General features: G+C 38.0%; 1 protein-coding gene across 1 annotated transcript; it reads right to left on the bottom strand.

Annotated features, from left to right (window-relative positions):
- Positions 1-6852: 6852 nt before the first annotated feature.
- Positions 6853-18160, bottom strand: cog3 (component of oligomeric golgi complex 3). Its single transcript, XM_054614748.1, has 23 exons — positions 17927-18160; positions 17552-17698; positions 17393-17454; positions 16287-16452; positions 15647-15721; positions 15120-15212; positions 14739-14864; positions 14535-14615; positions 14398-14441; positions 14171-14297; positions 13420-13511; positions 12960-13099; positions 12296-12456; positions 11437-11545; positions 11169-11287; positions 10949-11038; positions 10202-10322; positions 9822-9910; positions 9564-9698; positions 9009-9084; positions 8753-8880; positions 8019-8117; positions 6853-7866 (listed from the first exon to the last, which is right to left on the bottom strand). The coding sequence occupies exons 1-23, from the start codon at positions 18092-18094 to the stop codon at positions 7837-7839; spliced, it is 2478 nt and encodes an 825-aa protein (XP_054470723.1). The 5' UTR covers positions 18095-18160; the 3' UTR covers positions 6853-7836.
- Positions 18161-20081: the final 1921 nt, after the last annotated feature.

Here is a 20081-nt window from a genome sequence, read left to right as displayed (position 1 = left end):
ATGCCTTAAACATAGTATCTAAAAGATCACCGGCAACAAATTAATTCCTCCAGATATCATTACCTTCAATAAGATCTGCTAGGCATTCAATGCTAAATGGATGATTTTTACTGAAAGAGAAACGCTACAATGTTATTGCAGCCAGTTCTTGTCCTTGGTTATAGAAAGACATCAAGTTGTACATATATTTCACTTCAAAGGAAGCACCAAAGTGGCCAGCAGCAACAGACACTTCACTAAAAACACACAGATTTAACGTTTATCCCCTCTTCTATCTAATACCAAATCTTCAAAAATCATCAACATGGCCGTTTTCCCAGTTGACACCACTTTCCCATCAAACCTAACGGCATTTATATAAAATCCAGCTACTGACAAACACCAAACGGTAGTACATATAACTGATTATCTGCCCACATGGACGTTACGTTAATGTGTTGAAACATAAAAAAAACCTTCAGTAAGACATGTATCTAGTATCAAACCTATTATGATCCTTGTATTGCATTACTAAGGCTTTTTCTAAGGAAATGCTTCCTTTGGGTCCTATGAGTAAAATGATCAAAATAGTGTTTTGATTAGATATTCAAATTCTGTATATTATTTATTCAGGAAGTAACATAATGCATTTGCAAATGCATTATAGACCAATATACAGATTTTAAGGAGTAGCATTTTTCATCTATTGGAACTTCTTATCATATTGCAGGCATCATTTTTAATAAATGTAATATTTTTTAAATCAATTGATCATTTTACATGTTGTTATTTAGTAGTCGTTCAAAAAGTGTGACTGTGAGAAACTGCAAGGGATAACTCCAGAACTCTTGTCATAAACTAACAACATTAATGGCATCCCTTATTAAAACATAATACATGGTTTTATACTTCACCAAGCTTTTCAATCACCATATTAATGTGTGTCAACAGTGGGTGTACTTCAAAAAGAAGCACATCCAGGTTTAAAAAATCAATCTGATCTTTCTTCGTTGATGCCTTTTCAGATTACTGATAGCTTATGGTAACTTTCCTTTACTAGTCTATTAATTAATTACTAAGCTCCATTATCTAGTTACTATATATGGCCCACAGGAGGGCTGTTAATTTGGGTTATCCCCAGACTTTTAAATTATTGAGCTCATACAATGGCTGATTAACACTAACACTTCAGATTTTTACAGCAATTGCAGATGGTAAATACACCCTACAGAGATATTTATACTGTACTCTTCCCCTCATTTTCTCTCAAAGTCAAGATTTACATTTGCTTTATTGGCATGAGCATAATTACTTACAGTAAGCAATGATAATTCAGATTACATTTAAGAAAAAAAACAATGTTAGGCACATTGCTAGGAAAGAAGAAGAAAAAAAAAATATATATAAACAAACAAACTGTATATATGATGAAATGGCATGACTACAGAATAATCACACAACTATGTCATTAGTTTTATTATTGTCATTAAGTACAGCACTGCTTCTGCTGTAGGAGTACCGCTTGCCTCCTCATTTTCAGTCAAATTGCTCTTGGTTTCTATTTTCATTTATATTCTGAGTTTTATTTGAATTACTTCTTATCATTTATTTATTACATCTCACTATTTATCCACACATATTTATTTACTTGTACTGCTGCAACTCCTGAATTTCCCCTCTGAGGATCAATAAAAGGCTTATCTTGAACAATTGAATGAAGAAAATAAATCGAATAAATGAAGAGGCGTATTTTGAAGAACCTCAGTACAGTATCTGCCATAGACACAGTTGCGTATTGTTCTATGGTTGCTATGGTACACTCAGAGAAAAACATTCTGTATCTGATTTAAAAATAAAAAAAATGTTTTAATTCATTCTTTTGTGGTTTCTCTGCTCACCCTCTGTTTCACAAAGAGTAAAGGATATCAAGGAGATGAAGATTTAATCACTTGACTTGCCAGGAAAATCGACTGCGATGGATACCACAACAAATCCTGGACTTGTAAACAAACAGAGGTCTGGAAAGAAATGCCACAAATTGACTTTAGTGACAGCATCATGAACAGTAGATACTAGTTAAACGGAGCAACCAATAGAGATCCAAGACACAAAACAAAAATCTTGCTAAAAATTCATATTGTCTCATCTTTTAAAAGGTTAATTAAGGGAGCGTGGTAACCTTTTATTTTATTTATCCATTGTAAATCTCGTATAAATATGAAGTATTCTGATACAATAAAAAAAAAGAATCATGCTTCCAATACAGTAGCTAGTATTGGCTTATTGAAGGGTAGTTGTATTGGGTTGTATTATAATGTGCATGTGTTTGAACTATTGCATCCACCCTCAGAACATATGTGTGTTTATTAAAATGATAATAATAAAGACCTGGTTCCAGCTTAAGCTCTACTGAATATCTGACGATCCATGCATTTGATGGGAGAGTTGTCACCAGAGTCAGCGTTCATACACAGACCGACTGGGGAGACGAGGAAGAGTGCAGTCAAGGTAGTTTCATGCGATTTATTTATCTCTGACCTTGGTTGGTACATGGAAATGTCCGAGATAATTATCATGATCATTTTCTTTTATGCATTTGCAGATTTTAAATACCCAAATCAAGAAACATCAAAAGCTCCTCACGTGAATTTGGGGTTGACATCTGAGGAGATGAGTGTAGGGTGCAGTCAATACCCAGAAGATGGTTTACAACGACTAACTCACAATGAGGTATTCTCGCTTGCAAAATCTCCCCCCCTCTATCAACTGTAGTGATGATGTCCTTGACAAAGTAAAAAGCTTTGCAATGACACTCAAGAGTAAGAGAGGCTTCTCTGAACTTGACTGAGTATCTTTATGTCGTTAAACTAACATTTGAAATACACTTTGTTGAGAGACCTTAGACAAATGGTGAATAGATGCAGTTAGCATATATGAGGCCTTTTTGTGTGTTTTAGAGATAATTTTACTATTGCCAAAGAAATACCAAAGTTTTCATTTCCTTGTCTATCCTTGTCACAGTGTAGGTTTTATCTTGTGAGAGATGATATGACATGGTATCCAGAGACATGGTTTTGATTTATTCATGAAGCACACGTTAAAGACCTCAAAGAAGTTAATATATTATGAAGTGTCTTTGTTTTTTTCTCCTCAGAGCGTTCCTAAAAACATGAAGTTGGAGATATCCCCAGATAATGAAGTGTTGGATTCACTCAGCAAGGAAATTCCCCAAACTCCTTCAGCCTGCCAAGGAGAAACTGAGGAGTCTTTAACTAATCTGGACAAGGTATGGAGGAAAATGCCACTTTTAGACTGCTTCTTTTTCCTCTTCCTCGATAAATATGAATACATTTATGGGACATGCAATTAGTCTGCGTTTGTCTTGTATCAAAACTTGCCTGTCACTGTTGCCGCTTGTTTCAAAACATGCCAGACAGTAACATGCTTTTTGAATACCTCATTAACTGGAATACTTGGATACTATGTATTTGTGATAGTCTCTTTTTGAGAAAGAAAATGTGATTTTCTTTTTTAAAGAAATACATTTCTACTCCAACAACATTTTCAGATCCCATCCTCAAGTGGATCAGAGTCTTCAAAAGAGACTGTGCAGACTGGGTGGAACATTTGCTGCGAGCATTGCCAGCAGCTGAAGAAACCACCAGTGACCAGTGATCAGATGGCCAACAGTGTTGAACCAAAAGAGGTGAGACAGAGAGTGTGCAGCTAACACTTCTATTAATATGGTGACATGCCAACGGAACTGGAAAAGAGTGTGACTTTGCTCATTTTGCTGAATGAAGTTACATTCAGTGTCAATGTGTGCAGCTGGGACTTTAGATGATTATGGAAGCAAATAATGGCCATGATCATTTGAATCTTATAACAAACATGTGACATTCATCCACCTCTGAATACTTGATTTAAATTAAATAATAACATTTAACTATTTAACAACAAATTCCTTCTGAGATTAGAGGATTTTAATCTCCCTCCCCGAAATTTCCGGGTACTAATTTATGCTACTTGGCTAGTAGTAGCATATTTAGCCATGCTAAAATCATGAGGGATAGCTATGTTGGTCTGTCAACCGCTTAAGTCCAGATTGAAATGCCCCCACAACTACTGGATGGGGTATCCATCATCTTCGGGACCACCCGAAGATGATGGATACCCCATCCAGTAGTTGTCAGTGCCATCATGAGGTTGACGTTTGTGTTTCAGAGTGAAATATCTGGTTGACTATTGGATGGATTGTTGTAAAATTTGGTAAAAATATCCATGGCGCAGATTATATAAATTCTTATGACATTGATGATATTCTGAATTTCCCCACATCAAAGTTTAAATCTGTCTAAAGAGTATGGTTTACGACATTCAAATCAGCCTCAGCTATGTTGTTTATTAGGTAATGTTGTCATGCTAACATGCTGAACTAATGTGTTGAATGTGGTAATTATCAGACATGTTGAATATGGCAATGTTAGGATTGTGATTGTGATAATGTTTAGCATGTTGATGTTAGCATTTAGCCTCAAAGCCGCTAGCATGGCTGTAGACATCTTTTTTGTTTGGTTTTGTAAGAGATTACAAATTCACATGTCCGATCAGTGGTTTAAGTCAAGAGATGAGGCCTGAATGGATCATAATTTCTTTCAGCATTTCAAGCAGCTGACCTGCCTAAAATACAAGAGGAAAAAGTATCCTGGGTAGCACGGTTTTTATCTTGTATTTTTTTGTCTGAATTTCACTAATCCAATTTGGGTAACCTGATTATTTGATTAGATCAGAATTTGACTCATTGAGCAAATTGAATATTTATTTTTGGACACATGAATTTTCTCTCTGTATTTGTGAACTTTATAGTTTATTTTATTTTTCCAAGAACCAAATGAAATGACCTATTTTACATTAAGAATATAGTAATGGTTAGATTTTACTATTCGCCTTCTATGTGCTTCCATAGGAGAGGAGTAATTATAATGCATATGAATTTTTAAGTATTTTGACATTCAAACTAGTCTTTCTTCTCTCTCTTTTCCTCTCTTTGTGTCAGTTTTTCTGCTGTGAGAAGGCATGGAAGTTATTCCACATTGTGCTGGAGGGTGCAGCGGTTATCACTAAGGAAACCGTGACTGATAAGGACCCAGCAATGCAGAAAGATCAAAGGTCAGGATCGCTCTGTTACATTATTGGCTTTCACCATTAAATGGTTTTCAAATAAAATACGTCTATGCTATTGAATCTCTGATGCTACATTTTACATGATACACCACAGGTTGAAAGGTTTGGAATTTGAAAGCAGCTCAGATCATCAGACCCCTAAAGCAGGTTACACACACCATCTACCACAGACAGATCTCTCATGCAGATTCAATTTACTTTGCTTTCCCATTTGTTCCTCCGTGCTGTAACAGCTTTAACTACATTACAGGACACGAACAACAAGGATCTGCCAGCCTACACAATGCCTTATCAGATGATGCTTGGTCTGCCATAGAAATCATGGATTCTGAGAACGCTTTCTCTTTCAATGGAAGAAATTCTGGACCGAAGGTACTGTGCTATGTTGAAATCACTGTAGAATGTCCTAATATGACTACAGCTGAGAATAGAGAAGCATAAATTAACTAAGAACTATGTTTGGTTCAACAGAGGACAACACCACTTGTCAAATACTACAACAACGGTCAAACATTTATTGTTATTTTTCCAGATGGAACTGGGCAAGTTCAGTATCCTTTAAAGTTAATCTAACTGACTTATCATTAATACGTAACGTTTGATTTGTTCGCCTTAATCGTATTTAAAAGCTATCCATCGGGAAGGCTTGCCATTCTTCTCTCTGCTGCACAATCTAATGGCTGGTGTTCTGTGGTCCTAGAGGACAAACAACTGCAGCCTCACATTCAGGCAGTTTTCAACACCAGAGGACAGGGTACCTGCTATCACAACAATGGCTGTATTTGGTATGATTGTTTAATCATTCGATTTCATAAATATAACCAACATCAAACCGCCATATTATTTTGTAAATGAGAAGCATTTCTAGTTTATTTTCTTCATCAATGAAATTGGCAGCAGACAGAAATGAAAATCTGTCTGTGAGAAAGAATTAAACCCCTGCAGGGCTGATTGTTCACAAGCTGCTTCTCTTTATCAGGGTGAATCTGACTCCATGGGGAGGCACCTACTGCAGTGACACAGGAGATTTGAAGAAACAGTGGGGCTGGCTGGACAATCAGCATCATGTTCATGCTCCGCCCTACCAGCCCCTCCGCCTGTCACTGGGCCCTAACCTCCACATCCACATCCAATCCCAAGAGCACATCCGCATCGCTTTCACCTCTGGGAAATTTAGTGTATGCCTTAATGTAGGGGCAAAATTGAAAGTAAGTTATTGTGGCTTTTAGTATCAATATTCATAGTAGCAGAAATAGAAAAGATGTGATAAGTAGACCTAATTTTAGGGCAAATCCTTGATCCTTCTTTACTTAATATTTCCTTGCTGTCGCAGTCGAATCAAGGCATAGGTCTAACGCTGCCGGGGCCTGACATGCTTCAGAAGTATCTCCAGCAGAAGAGTGCAGAGATCAATGTCCTGCTCCAGAACATCCAGTCCCTCATCACCTATCAAAAGACTGTCAGTCCACAGAAGGTCAAGCCCCAGCCAAGCCCCATCTCACAGATGGAAAGACAGCAGCTGCCAAAGAAACAGCAGCAGTCTGCCAAGAAGACCCCCTAAAACCGATGATGTCCTTGAATGGCAGTTTCTCATTTGTTTGAAGTGACTCTTATTTTATCATTGAGAGAATTTGTATTCAATAACAAAGTGCTTTCTAGCAATGAAATCGTAAAACATCATGAACCTTTCATTTTTAATCAGTGTATTCATAAATAGTACACCTGTACACATCATTTTACATGGGACACACTAAAGCAAACGTCACATTGCAAGTGTTCGTTTTTTGTACTCTGAGAAGACCATTAGGAAACATACACTTAAATCATAAAGTATACAGTGCAAATCTGCCAAGGTCAATGGAGTAAAAGCATATTAGTTGTAATCAACCTATGTATAAAAGGGAAAAGTATAAAACATGTCATTGTATTTTTTTACATATTTGCAACAGAATAACAAAAACATTCACAAGAAGAATCGTTAAGAACACATAGGACAAGGAAAGAACAACTGAGTGGACTTGATCAGAGGGGGAAAACCTGTTTGACCTGAGAGTCCTGTAGCACATCAGGCCACGATAGAGTGCTACTGAATGTTACAAATGCTGTGACATTTTCAAATGGAGGAATAAGCTATTTTGCAGCATTTTTTTCCTTCGCCTTCCAAACCATCCAGGGAATCGAGGCATCTGTATGAAATCCCCCTTACTGGCCAAAACCTACCAGGCTGATGAAAGACCCTCCAGTGCCTCTGTTTGCACCCCGAAAGTGTCCTTGTCTTAACACCTATCAATACATCCCCCACCGCTGGCCATCATTTGCAAACGTGATCACAAATCCACCCCAACAAACCCAACTTCAGTTTAATTCAAACTAAATCATCAACTCTGTAACCAAAATAATACCTTCCACTTCCCAGTTTGTTAAGGACTTCAAGATGAATACCTGAACCTTAACATACTTGCAGCTACTTGAGCTGCCGTCAGAGGATCTTTGGTCTTGTGCAGGATTTTTTAATTCCGCCGTCGATTCTGCGCTCCGGGTCAAGCTTGCAGGGAGAGCTTCTCTGGTCGTCTCGCATACTCAGCCTCACAGCTTCTGGTCATGGTTAAAGTTGCAATATCCCATTGCTATCCAGCGGGTGTTTCACCAGCACTGCAACGGCGAACTTGGACATTACTTATTCACAGACAGCAGCAAGTTAATCTGAAAAAGAGCCGTAAAAAAATGATGAGTGCTCACCGTGACTTAGCTGGCATGCGTTATCTAACGTAAGTTGCTCTCAGCAGTTTTTTGGATGTTATCGTTAAAACTATGTCAGGGTGCCCTTGGGCTGTGATAATCCCACAGTAATGTACCTGCTCCATCGATGGACATGCAATGATTTGAAGGTCTTCTCCGCTGTATTCCTCCTGAAGCGAGGCATGCAGTCTTTGGAATACCTGCTGGATGTTATTCTGTGGAAAAAGCCATCCTATTACTGAGTGCTGGAGAGAAATTAATACTACATTTGCATCTGGCCTACGTCCCCTCACTATCTTGTTTCCATGTCAACCGCAGAATTTAGTTTCCCTCTCATTCAGCCTCACCTAGCACCTTGATGAACAGTACACAGGCGGCACAAATATTTCTCTATTAGAGTTCAGTCACAGATCATTTATAGCTAAAGGGACAATCTTAAAGCCAAACGTAAACAAGAGGGTCAGCCCAAGACTGTATGTCTCTCCAAATTGATTGACAGGTATTTTACTACAGTGACTAAGCCTTGCTAATGAAGAAATAAGTAAAAGGAGGATTTCTGATGCTGTGAGAGGTTTGTTTACATGGTTATGCCTGCACACACCACTGCACAGCAGGTCTACACTTTCTTATCAATGGGAGGAGAAAAACTAAAATGCTCCTCTCAGTGACACATGTGAATAACTTTCAATTAACATTATGTCAGAAAATTACTGATTTGACCTTTGAGTGAAAACACATGGGATTCCTGCTTTTTCACTACTGTGTGAACGAGTTATTTGAGCTTAACAAGAACTTGCAAGGAAACTGACAAATGCAGCACATGCTATATCCTAGCGTTTCCACCACCCACCCGGACAGGCTTGAAAAGGATGAACTCCGTGTCTCTATTGGCTAGGTACAAGGACATGCTCTGTAAAGTGCTTGGCAGCTTGCTCTTCATCACACGGTAGGTAGTCATCACTATATCATTGATCTTTGCTGAAAAGAGAAAAAAGGACAAGCCGTAGAAAAAAACAAAAAACATTGACATGCCCTCTAGCATGAGCCATACAAGTTTTGATGAATTACAGTATGATGCCGGTGGTGTTTCCTGAGACAAATCTTACCTGGCTGTGCCCAAGGTTGCTGAGACAGACTGTAGGTGGGACCACCTTGGATAGCCATAGTTTTAAGAGCTGCAACCTGGGAGCAGACAGAGTCAAAAGAAAACCTCATAATCTGAAACGACTTGAATGGTACTGGTGTTACTATAAGCCATGCAAAGAAGCAAAAGTAAAAGTGATGCAAATTTGGTCAATTCAACTAGGACTTGAATTCAACAAAGGGTAGTATTTACTTTATGAATAAATAACTGAGTGAGGTGGGTAGAAAAAAAAAGAAGGACCGGCAACAAATTATTGCAGCACAATTAGTGCATTGAAAGATTTCAGAACACAATGAAATATCAACACACATGCGCACTAACTAGCAGTCGTATTAGATAAGTAAGATGAAAAACAGACATTTTATCTTCAGTTGTCAGTAATGTACCGAGACCTTCAGTGATCACTGAATAAGCAAATCATTTTTTTTTAAAGGTTCTTTTAAAAAGTAAAAGGCGGAAAAAATGAAGGTCAGGATGAGCCATCGATGCCTGAGGCAAAGACTTCCTTCACAGTTACCTTGGTGAGAAACTCCTCAAGGTTCCCCACAAAGATCTGAGTCTGCTGCTGGATGAACTGCTCACAACTGAACTTCAGGTGCCGGTCCACATCCTTCTTAGAGTCAATGTAGTGCTCCTTTATCTCTGGAGTTCCCTTAGGGCCACATAGACGAAGGGTTTAGTACTATCAAGAGCTGTTTCTCTGAGACAGGGTGGTATCAAAGTACACAAAGTGTATGGAAGGTTAAATAAAACAGGTTAAAAATAAAAACACTACCTCCAAGAGGAATTCAAGTATGGCGTTGTGACTGTTAAGTCGGAAGAATTTGGGAACAGCCTTAGGATTCAGGATTTTGAAGGCAGCATCTTCACACAAAGCAGAGAGATTAAATCTTGGCTGATGTAGAATGAGAGTGCCCTCTAGTGCTACAAATTGAATATGACCTTGACTGAGATGGGGGGGTGATAGGAGGAGCGAATCTGCCCTGTGAGCCATCGGTTAATATACATTATGGTGTTGGATTACACTGTAATTTCCACATTAATTGTTGCCACCGGTGCATGTGATAGGCAGAAGTTGCTTAATGAGCATGAGAATGTAATGACTGGCTTTATGGAGCTGAACACCAATGTTCCCTCCACCTTTAATTATCTCACCTCGCGTTTTCTTCAGATCCAGTGAGATTTCCTTGATGGCAAAATCGGTGTGAAATGGGGCAATCTGTTCACGCACTATCAGCAGGTGCTTGATCAGGAAAAGTTGCCCATCTATTTGCGTCTACAGAAAGTGATAGCACACTGTTATATCCACACTGCAGGCTGCCAACACAAAAGGGCATCTGCTGACTATCCAAGATACAGAGAACATAAAAGGCATAAGCTTAGAGACGATAAGGGAATATGTCTAATTGATAACCGCTGATTAACCATAGCTGGAAAGGGATATAACTGTGACAAAAAAAAAGGCAGCTGAAACCATTACTTGCTCAGCTTGCGACTAAAACATTGTAAAAAGACATCAACATGGGGTGGGAACACATCCTCTGAGATTGATGCTGCTGCTTTAATTTGAAGTGTTAGGTTGAAACGGGCCAGTTAGCACAGACAGACAGCAAATTTGAAGGTGAGAGAAGCCCATAAATAAAGGATGGTCTGCTGAACACTCTGTAGAGCATAATAAAGCACCCATTAAAATAAACTTTAAATGACATCCCAGCTGCTTTAGTTAGAGATCCGGTAGCCAGAAGGAATTTGAATAACAGAGCACATCTATCTAAGAGGGAACTGATCTCATTATATGACACAAGAAAGGCTCATTTCCAGCTATTCTTAAAATAATAAAATTCTGAAAAAGTTCAGTAAAAATATAAAAACCATCCTCTACTCTTAACTATGTGTGCCAACCTTGTTTTTAAGGATGATATCTGAAGCTTTAAGCAGGGACTGGATGCAGGCAGATAAGGCTTCTTGAGATAAACCCTGGAAGACTGCTCTCTGGAAAAAGACCAAGTCACAGTGAGAAACACAGGACTAAGAAATGCAAAGAGGAAAAAACTATTTAGCACACATCTTACAATATTAATGGATAGGAGACTATAAATTAAATTAAAAATTGGACACTCACATCTATACATCTGTAGAGCTTTGACAGACAAACCAGCGTTCGTCTGACAGTAGGGTACCACATGCCGTGCAGATCAGCAGGAGAGATAGATGCCTGTAGGCGGGATGCTTCTACATTGCCTGTATTCATTGTACAAAGGAAGAAGAGAGCTCTCAGGCTACAGTTACACCAAAGGTTGTTTGTGTGTTTGTGTGTATATAAATATATACATATATAAATATATACATATATATATATAAAAGAAAGCGTCAAAACTGTAAAAACAGACCAGCATTACTGTTTCTTCTACCATCAGGATCCTCAAGCTGAACATCAGAAAACATGGACTCTTGTGACATCTGCTTGATCTGCTCCTCCTTCAAGCTCTGAGCAATTCTCTATTGGCAAGAGTTAGAAGATAGAAAATGTTAGCTTGTACTTTTTCTATTTGCTTTAACAAAAGACTAAATTAATAGAGGGTAACACTTTAAACTCAAAAAGTATTTAATAACAGGCGCAGATTTTCACAAGCCCAAAGACCAAGGTCTTCAATTTGCATAATGAATTGTGCTTTTCAAGGACATGTAGGTAGAAAGTGTTACATGTTGGAAAGTCACTTTTTTTCCCTTTTGCTTCAATAGGACATCAACAGGTTTTTAAAAGCTTTTCATGAAATAGAATTAAACTTGCTATAACAAACAAAAAGATTTCGATCTGACATCGAAGTCATAGGGTACATGAAAGAAACATTTAAGAGCTTTGGAACATTGGTGAAGACGCAAAGTCGTATTTTACTACATGTGCAGACATTCAGTAGCATTAAGCTTAAATTGACTTCAGACCAAATGTTCTTCTAACGTCAGACATACCAATCATTTTAACCATTAGCCTACGCTCTGGGAACTTTTGATGGCCAGTTTTCCCTATTTTTGACATTTCAAAGACAAAACAATGTATCTAAAAATGGCAAATACAATAAAAGGGAATGAAAATATGAATGAATTGCAACCGTAGTTACATTTCCTGCAAAGCTGGTTGAGTAAAAGCTAAACTGATAACAATTGGTGGAGTTTTTTTTTTTTTTTTTTTTTTTCTTCTGAAGACTTTACAAAGAGAAAATGACATCCCTTTTAGCTCACAAGACTCACCTCCATCATCTCTAGTTTCTCAGGATAGGCCAGATCCCCTGGAGCCGGGTTGTAGCCCGTGATATCAGTCTGTATGTAAATGTGAGTCCTGTAGACCAGCCTCTCCTGGACATCCTCCAGCATCTGCTTCACTACTGTATCAAAGGCCCCCAACTGAGTAGCTAAATAAAAAGAGCTCAGAGGTCAGTTTACTGTTGAACCTCAATCAACATCACAACACGGTCTTAAGTCACACTTGGTCTTAAGTATGAAGATGACAGATTAGTGGATGGGCTGATTGAGAAGGTACACAAAAAAAAGCAAGGTGCTATACCAGGAAGTCTCTATGTTTGAAAGAAACAACATCAGCCTTCCAGCACCTCTAAAGCTCACTTATTAACATGTTGTATCTTGTTTAATCCGTAAGGAATTGTGTTAAAAAAAAAAAATGAAAAAAAAAAAAAAGCAATTTGGAGTTGGTACACTTTGGATTTTATACATTTTATACATATTTAGTGATTCTAAGCTAAAAATGTCCAATATTTTTGCGAAAAGAACACAACACCAAAAGTCGTTTTGGTACTATATCAGTCCCCAAACTCTAACTTGTATCTTAATAACTCAACAGTTAAAACTCCATGTGACAAGTGATAAGCTTTTGAGGAGAGCAAAGGCTGTAACCTACCATTGTTATGAACATGGTCTTCCAGCATCTCATTCTTCAGGATACTGCAGAGCTCAGACAGGGTTTCCAGGTGGACGATGTGGATGATTAGAGGCCGGAGGACGTCATACAGGGACAAACATAACTTCTCTAGCAGCTCGCTGTCAAAGATTAAACGCCATTTAATTGCTTTGTACAACTAAGAACAGTCTAAAATTATACTTTCTGCTCAATTAAAGCTTTGACTTTTCCTTCAAGTTAAGGAATAAAGTAATGACTAAAAATAATTGTGCAAACTGTTAAAAACTGTTTTGCTTATAAAACGGTAACAGAAGTTGTCTGCACATGCTGTGTAAATTGGTATTTCAAGCATTTGACAACTTGACACGCCTTAAATAAACACATTCTGCCTGCATGTGTGCTACTAGATTATGACTGTGTGTTTAATGATCATAATACTGCGGAGGCGGGCGCTACTCACTCTAGTTTAGGTGTGGGTTTTGAGAAGAACTCATTGTACAGTTGGTGTTCATCCTGGCAGACGTGAACCATAAAGGCACAGCCACTGCGAACCTGTACAAAAACACATAATAATCACCTGCTGTAGTGCCTTCCAGTACTTTGCTAATGCGCCACTTCAAACAAGCAAACACATCCTCCCACATAAATGATGCAGGCACCCATTACAGCAATCATTAACAAGATGCATAACCTTTCAAGTTTCATTAAAAAGGAAAATCTCGGACAGGTGGTGCGGCTGTTATGACGTTTGTTGTATGAAATTCTGACCTTTAATTATAGCATCCCCATTAGGCCAATTAGTGAATTGTTTTTAAATGCCACAACAGCTTCAACATACATAGTCTGTCTGGGTGACAAAATGATTTCTGAAGTATCAAATTAAAATGAAAATATTTGACCATGAATTATTGGGCCAACCTTTAGGTCATGTACATTTTTAAACCGTAGAGGAAAGCCGCACAATAGTCACTTCTTTATAGATGAGGTTTGACAGAGTATACAAACAACACTGCACAGTAATTCACTTGTGAACAAAACAAGAGTAAGCTTTGGATGCATGCTGTGCACAAACTCATTCATCATGTGCACAGCTTTGAGTCTGCACCAACACTCCAGAAAAAAAATATCCCAGAGGAACCATACTGTGCATTCTCTCTAAATGTCACCTTATTTCCAAAGGGCACTACTGCTTTAAACAAGTGGTCCCTTACCAGAGCACAGTGGTCTTTGCTGTTTTGGTTGGTCAGGTCAGTAATGGTGGATGTAATGCTGGGACTGAGGAGCAGCTCTCTCTGGTCAAGGTAGCACTGATGGATTTCATCAAGCAGCTGATGGTATCTGCTCACATTAATATAAGGAGGAATGAGTTAATTTAGTACAAGGAAAAATATAAAGCAGGAATGCAGCTACTTTAATCTGGAGAAATGCCAACACTCACTCAGGAATCTTCTCTGCTCGCTGTTCTATCTGCTCAATCAGTGACTGAGAGAAGAAAAAAAAAGAAAGAAAGATGTATTTTATTACAGAAAATGATCCATGCATAATATCAGTGGGTGATACAAACAGTATACTCACTCTAACTTTAGGTGCAGCTGCTCTGTACTTGACATAGTACAGTGTAAAGGCATTGTCTGCGTTGGTCAAGCCCATTGGATCCTGGGGGAGACAAAACAATCAAATCAATATTGACATTGAACTAGGGACGTACACTGCTCCGTATGATTGTCTCCTTTCACCATTGTCGAATTTGTAGGAGGAGGAAATGCGGCTTTTCCTTACCCTTTTCGTTAACTGGCTTGTGAGATGCTGCATTGTGTTAACAATGTGGATCTTCATGAAGTGCATAGCTTTAGAAAGACATTGTTTGAACTTGGCCAAATAAACTGGATAGTCCTTGAAATTGGGCTGCAATTATTAGAGATTAGATTAGAGACAGCTTTAATTGTGATCACGTATCACATATTGCAATGAATAAATCATACAGCTTTACAAAATCAAAATTATATTGCCATGATATTCATTTAAACATCCAACTGGTATATAAATATGCATTAATTAGGAAGCATTCAATTATCTAGAGTTTAAATATTGTATCGCTGGTATTAAAATGAACTTTGCACAAACAGAATTGAAATTTCATTGAGAGTGCGAGCTACTTACATGTGAAGAAACATATTCAATGCAGTCATCCAATTTTGACAGCATTGGTATAAAGCCTTCACTATTTACAGACAAGGTTGGTGAGTTCAGTTTCTGCAAAGACAAAGAAAAAGCTAGGTTTGAAGTAATTCCAAACATAAACAATTGTAGTCGTCCAGATTCTTAATCAAAACATTTGTACTTTCTTTTGGCAGTTACCACTGCCAGAAATGTCTTCTTTCTATTTGAAACAATGCCAAAGTAAAATCTATAAAACCAGTTGTACAGATTTGGCTTTGATGTTTGAAAGGTTTCGGAGATGAAACATAATTTGATGAGTGCATTTTATAAAACTTTTTTTAGAAATAATGAAGTAGGAATGTGGCTCACGTCCAAATTCTTCAGAATTGTGTTTTTAATCTGAGAAATAACTGATGATCTTAAGGTTTAAAGGGTTGATGTTAATATCTAATGAGCAATCAACATGCACATTATCTACAATACATAGATTGAGCTTTTAAGATGTAGAGAACCAAAATAAAGCCTACCGTGTTTATGTTTTCTAACTCATTAAAATATGACAGTTTCTGCTGTATGCTCTCTGCCAGGTCAACAAGCTCCGACTGCAGAGAGAGAAAAAAAAAACAACACAGCTGACACAATACAACATGACAGTTTAATTTCAGTTCAAGTTCAATTCAGCCCTAGTTCCTCGAATGGTCCAATCTATTTATGACCTTAAGCAGCGGCTTTCAGTACACTACAGTGCCAATAAGATATGAAATATATCACAGAAGAAATTAGCAGCACACAGATTTTGACCTGCAGAAAGCCTGTCTACAATTTAGACAAGCTTCTATTTATGTCACACTGTTCTGAACTAGATAGCGGACAGATTTTCCATTCATCTCTGGTGACTTTTTTTTGATGTTACCACAGTTGTTTTTACACATTTCCCAATTTATATTTAATAGCAGCTCCAGAGTTTAGACCAAACAGACAGCAAATTCTGTAGTTTTCTGGGTTTTGGAGTGAAGTTCATGTTTGCTGATAGTTGTTACTAAGCCTGTCCTGGACTATAGGAAAACTACATTTAGTGAGAATACAATTTAAACATATTCTATTGATCAAGTCTCAATGATTCGCTTCTTATGTGGCTTGGGTTAATAGATACAGCGTGCAGCTTACCTGCTCTTTTAAGAGCTGTTCGCAGGCCTCGTGTAAGGTTCCAGTCTTATTGGACACAAACAAATACTGTTTCTGGAGGGAGTCCAAGTGCGCCAGAGCAGTACTAACATCTTCCAGGATAGCGTCACATTGTTCCTGGTAGCAGTTTAGATCATCTCTGGTTTTCCTGAAGTGAAAGCGGATATATCATCTGTGTGCTTATGCAAATGCTAGATGATACAGTGAAGCTACCTCCAGGTTTGCAGAGCCATTTGACAATGTTTTAACACTGGGCAGAAAACTTCTGACACCTTATTGAGGTGTGGCCAGAGGTAGAGCAGACCAGTTTAGCCTATATAGAGCAGCATAGCAGCAGATTTCTGCCTTGCTTTTCTGATTTCTAGTCATACGCTGTAGAATACACATCCAGAGGATTTGCCTTCTTCGTTGGCCTGTGATTGGTTACTTGTTCTATGTCTGTGCATGTTGGTGTCTGTGGTTTGTGACTAGCTTGCCTATTATATCAGACTGAATTGCTATTTTTTTCTATTTAATTCATTCATTCATTCATTGCAGACCAAATGTGAGATGTGGGCAGCGATTCAGGGGTCTGAAACCAGGCTAGTTTATGAAGAGTTTGGGGTGTGTGATGACGAACAAGCCTTTTAATTTAAAGCACATTAAGTTAACTTGTATTGATATATTTAGAAGATAAGATAAGATAATCCTTTATTAGTCCCACAGCGGGGAAATTTACAGGATTACAGCAGCATAGAGGATAGTGCAAACAAGAGATATAGTAAAAAAACAAACAAGATCAAATTAAGTATTATAAATAAGCAAATGAGCAATAAAAAAAACAGTAAAAAACAGTAGAGAATCCACAGTAACTGAAATATTATATATACAGACAGAAACTATTATAACTATTGTATTGCACAGTGTATTGGTGTCAGTGTTATGTCAACTGTAAGATCACTTCTTTGTCTTTTAAAAGTGGTTTGTTTGTGATCAACCCTTTCAGAGAGCTTACTCTAAGCCTGCCCTCCTCTAAACAAGCATATGGCGAATACATTCAGTACAGTACAGTGTAGTGTAGGGTAAAGCACTTTTAAACGTGTATGCACCTGTATTTTGAGCTCTCCTCCTGGTCCATGTTTGCCTGCAAATTGGCAAACCAGGCGAAAAACTGCAACACAAGTTGGCAATGTATTACAACCATGCACCTGATTGTGATAGAGTCTGACTGGCGTACAGCACTGTTTACTGAAGCCATTGACAGTCACCTGTTGTGCAGTCTCTATCCGGTCATTCCCCATATCCAGCATCTGGAAACCCTTCAGCAGGACGTCCTCTGTTGACGCGGGCACCGTGGCTGAGAAGGGAGACTGCAAGGTGCGCGACGAAAGGCTGCACAAGTCCTCAATGGGCAGCTGCAAAACAAAAGCAGGGCTCTTTAAACCTCACACGCACTTGACGAGGCTTGACGTAGCAAAGTACCCGTGCAAGCTCGCTAGTTAGCCTCCAAGCTAACACCCTGTGACGTGGACACTTCCAACATTTCAACAGGCAGAGAGGCACGTCCAGGTTGGCCAGCAGCACTGGCGTTAGGAAAGTAAGTTAGCAGCCCTGTTAGCATGCTAGCTGGAGTCACAGCTCACCTCCGACGGGACAGACAGCGTCTCGGCCGCGGCTCGGATCTCCAGGACAGCGTCCATTTGTTTCTCGGTTAAGGGAGCCATGGCGTCGGTGCGGCGGTCCCAAAACGACAGCTTCTCCCGTGTTTCTTTATCCGTCAGGTCCAGGAGGGACTGATCTGTGGACGCCATCGTCACTCTGTGCAGCACCAACGTCAGCAGCAATAACGCGCAGGTACTTCCTGTTCCGGGATTGTGGGCGGGGCTTAGGGGGACTGGCTGTCTGATGCAGCTAGTGAAGTTAAAAATGAGTTTTACAAATAGTTTCATTTATTAAAGGGGATATTTGATTTGAATACTTTTGATAGTGATCCCCGCCTGCCATAAATCATGCTAATAACAGAAACTTTAGATAGATAGATATTATTTTATTGATCCCCATGGGGGAAATTCGGGTGTTGCAGCAGCTGAAGTACAGAGAAACAGATTAAGATCATAAATAAAACATATTATACAATAAAATAAAAATAATAGTGTGTTAAGTGTTTATTATAATTATTTTGTGTCCATCATAAATCATAATTTGATGTATACCATGTTTTTTATTCATGGTATTTTTTTCTTTTTTTAGTTCCTTTTTTTATCTTGTTTTTATTTGTCTAATGTTGGATACAATGTTTGTGTTTGGTGTTGTCTGTTCTTTTCATTACTTTTCTGCAATTATCATTACTCGTACTAATAAGTTATGGGTGTGTTGGTTATGGCTAGATTCAAATCAGTCATTCCATTTAAATGTTAGCAGGTTAAAATTGAAAAATGAAACAGAAATAAATAAGTAAATGAACAAATAAAGCAGAGAGAAATGTTAGAACAAAATTGTGTTTTTATGTTTAAGAATTGAAGTATTTCCATAAATTATTCACTTAACATTGTCTAACTTTGATTATTCCTGACAAAGTTTTTTTTCCCTGTGTATTTCCATTGAGTCAAATTGACATGTGCTCTTACCTGGATGACACTGATGGCTGCAAAATAAAAATAAAAATGTTTTGCTCCAAGGACCAGGGAAACACAATCATGTTCCTCCATGTGCTGCACAGAGGGATGCAGATACAGTCTCTGTTATCATTTATCTTATCTTATCTCATCTTATCTGAGGCCCACTATATCATTATTACAAAGCTAACACTGCAAGACAAATAGAGCAACATGATAGGTGGAATTGCTTGGAGTGACAGATATGTTATCTAGCAGCACAATCATTTATCACAAAAAAAATAAATCCAGCAGGTGGAGCCCCTGGGCTCATTTTTAATATTTGAAATGAGATTTCCATCTCTTGTTCATTATGTCTGCAAACTGCTTTCTTTTCTCTAAATGCACATTCAGAGTAAAGCACTTGATGACGATTTGCCAATTGTGAAAAAAAAGTGTTGTAGTCGCACAGAGACAATTTGTCTTATCATCCAAAATACAGAGCCTTAACTTTAATTCCTGCCAACTCTACAATGCCTGTTTTTGTTTGGAACAAAAATATTTTTGGGTGTTTTTGGTTTAGATGTTTTCTAGGCATTTTACTATCTCATTATGTAAAGTAGACACTGGACAAATATGTTTACAGTTTATTTATTTTTTGTGTTTTGTTTAAAATACTGACAATGATGAAATCATTGCAAACACCCCTCTATCAATGCTCCAATGTCTGGATAATTATTTTATTTTTTTCACAATATGCTCGCTATATTATAAACAAATATATTACAAATATCTGATTTTGTTGTTTACAGTGACACTGTGATCATATGGCTTTTTATTTAATCAACAAAATTATATGTATCAACTTATGCACACCAATATTTTATCCCTTGATTATGATCAAATGTTTTAGTTTGAATCTTTTTTTTACAAAATATTTTCTTTATTTCCCTGTCAAATTGTTTGTTGTTTAAATCATTTTAAAATGTGTTTATTTTCACTTAAAACTTAACTTAGAGCTAAAATTGTAGTCAAAACCAGACCTGTGTAGTGATCCATTGTGATTACACAAACAACTTCCAGTATTTCTTCAAAAAACGTGAATACATCTCAAAATCCTGTTGGCATGTCAAGGAAGAGGTAGTGTTCGCATAGTACTGCTCTGTCTGCAGGGTGTCTCATGAGGAGGTCACACAGAGTTCAG

The sequence above is a fragment of the Anoplopoma fimbria genome, chromosome 16 (genome assembly GCF_027596085.1).
Source record: "Anoplopoma fimbria isolate UVic2021 breed Golden Eagle Sablefish chromosome 16, Afim_UVic_2022, whole genome shotgun sequence".
Lineage (NCBI taxonomy): Eukaryota > Metazoa > Chordata > Actinopteri > Perciformes > Anoplopomatidae > Anoplopoma > Anoplopoma fimbria.
Note: the sequence above shows the minus strand (reverse complement) of the source record. Positions and strands in the feature narration are given on the sequence as shown.

Coding starts and splice junctions, on each gene's coding strand:
- cog3 (XM_054614748.1), bottom strand. CDS start 18,094: ATGGCGTCCACAGATCAGTCCCTCCTGGACCTGACGGATAAAGAAACA. Junction 14,865..15,119: donor TTGAATATGTTTCTTCACAT/GTAAGTAGCTCG, acceptor TAATAATTGCAG/CCCAATTTCAAGGACTATCC. Junction 14,298..14,397: donor CGAGCAGAGAAGATTCCTGA/GTGAGTGTTGGC, acceptor TAATGTGAGCAG/ATACCATCAGCTGCTTGATG.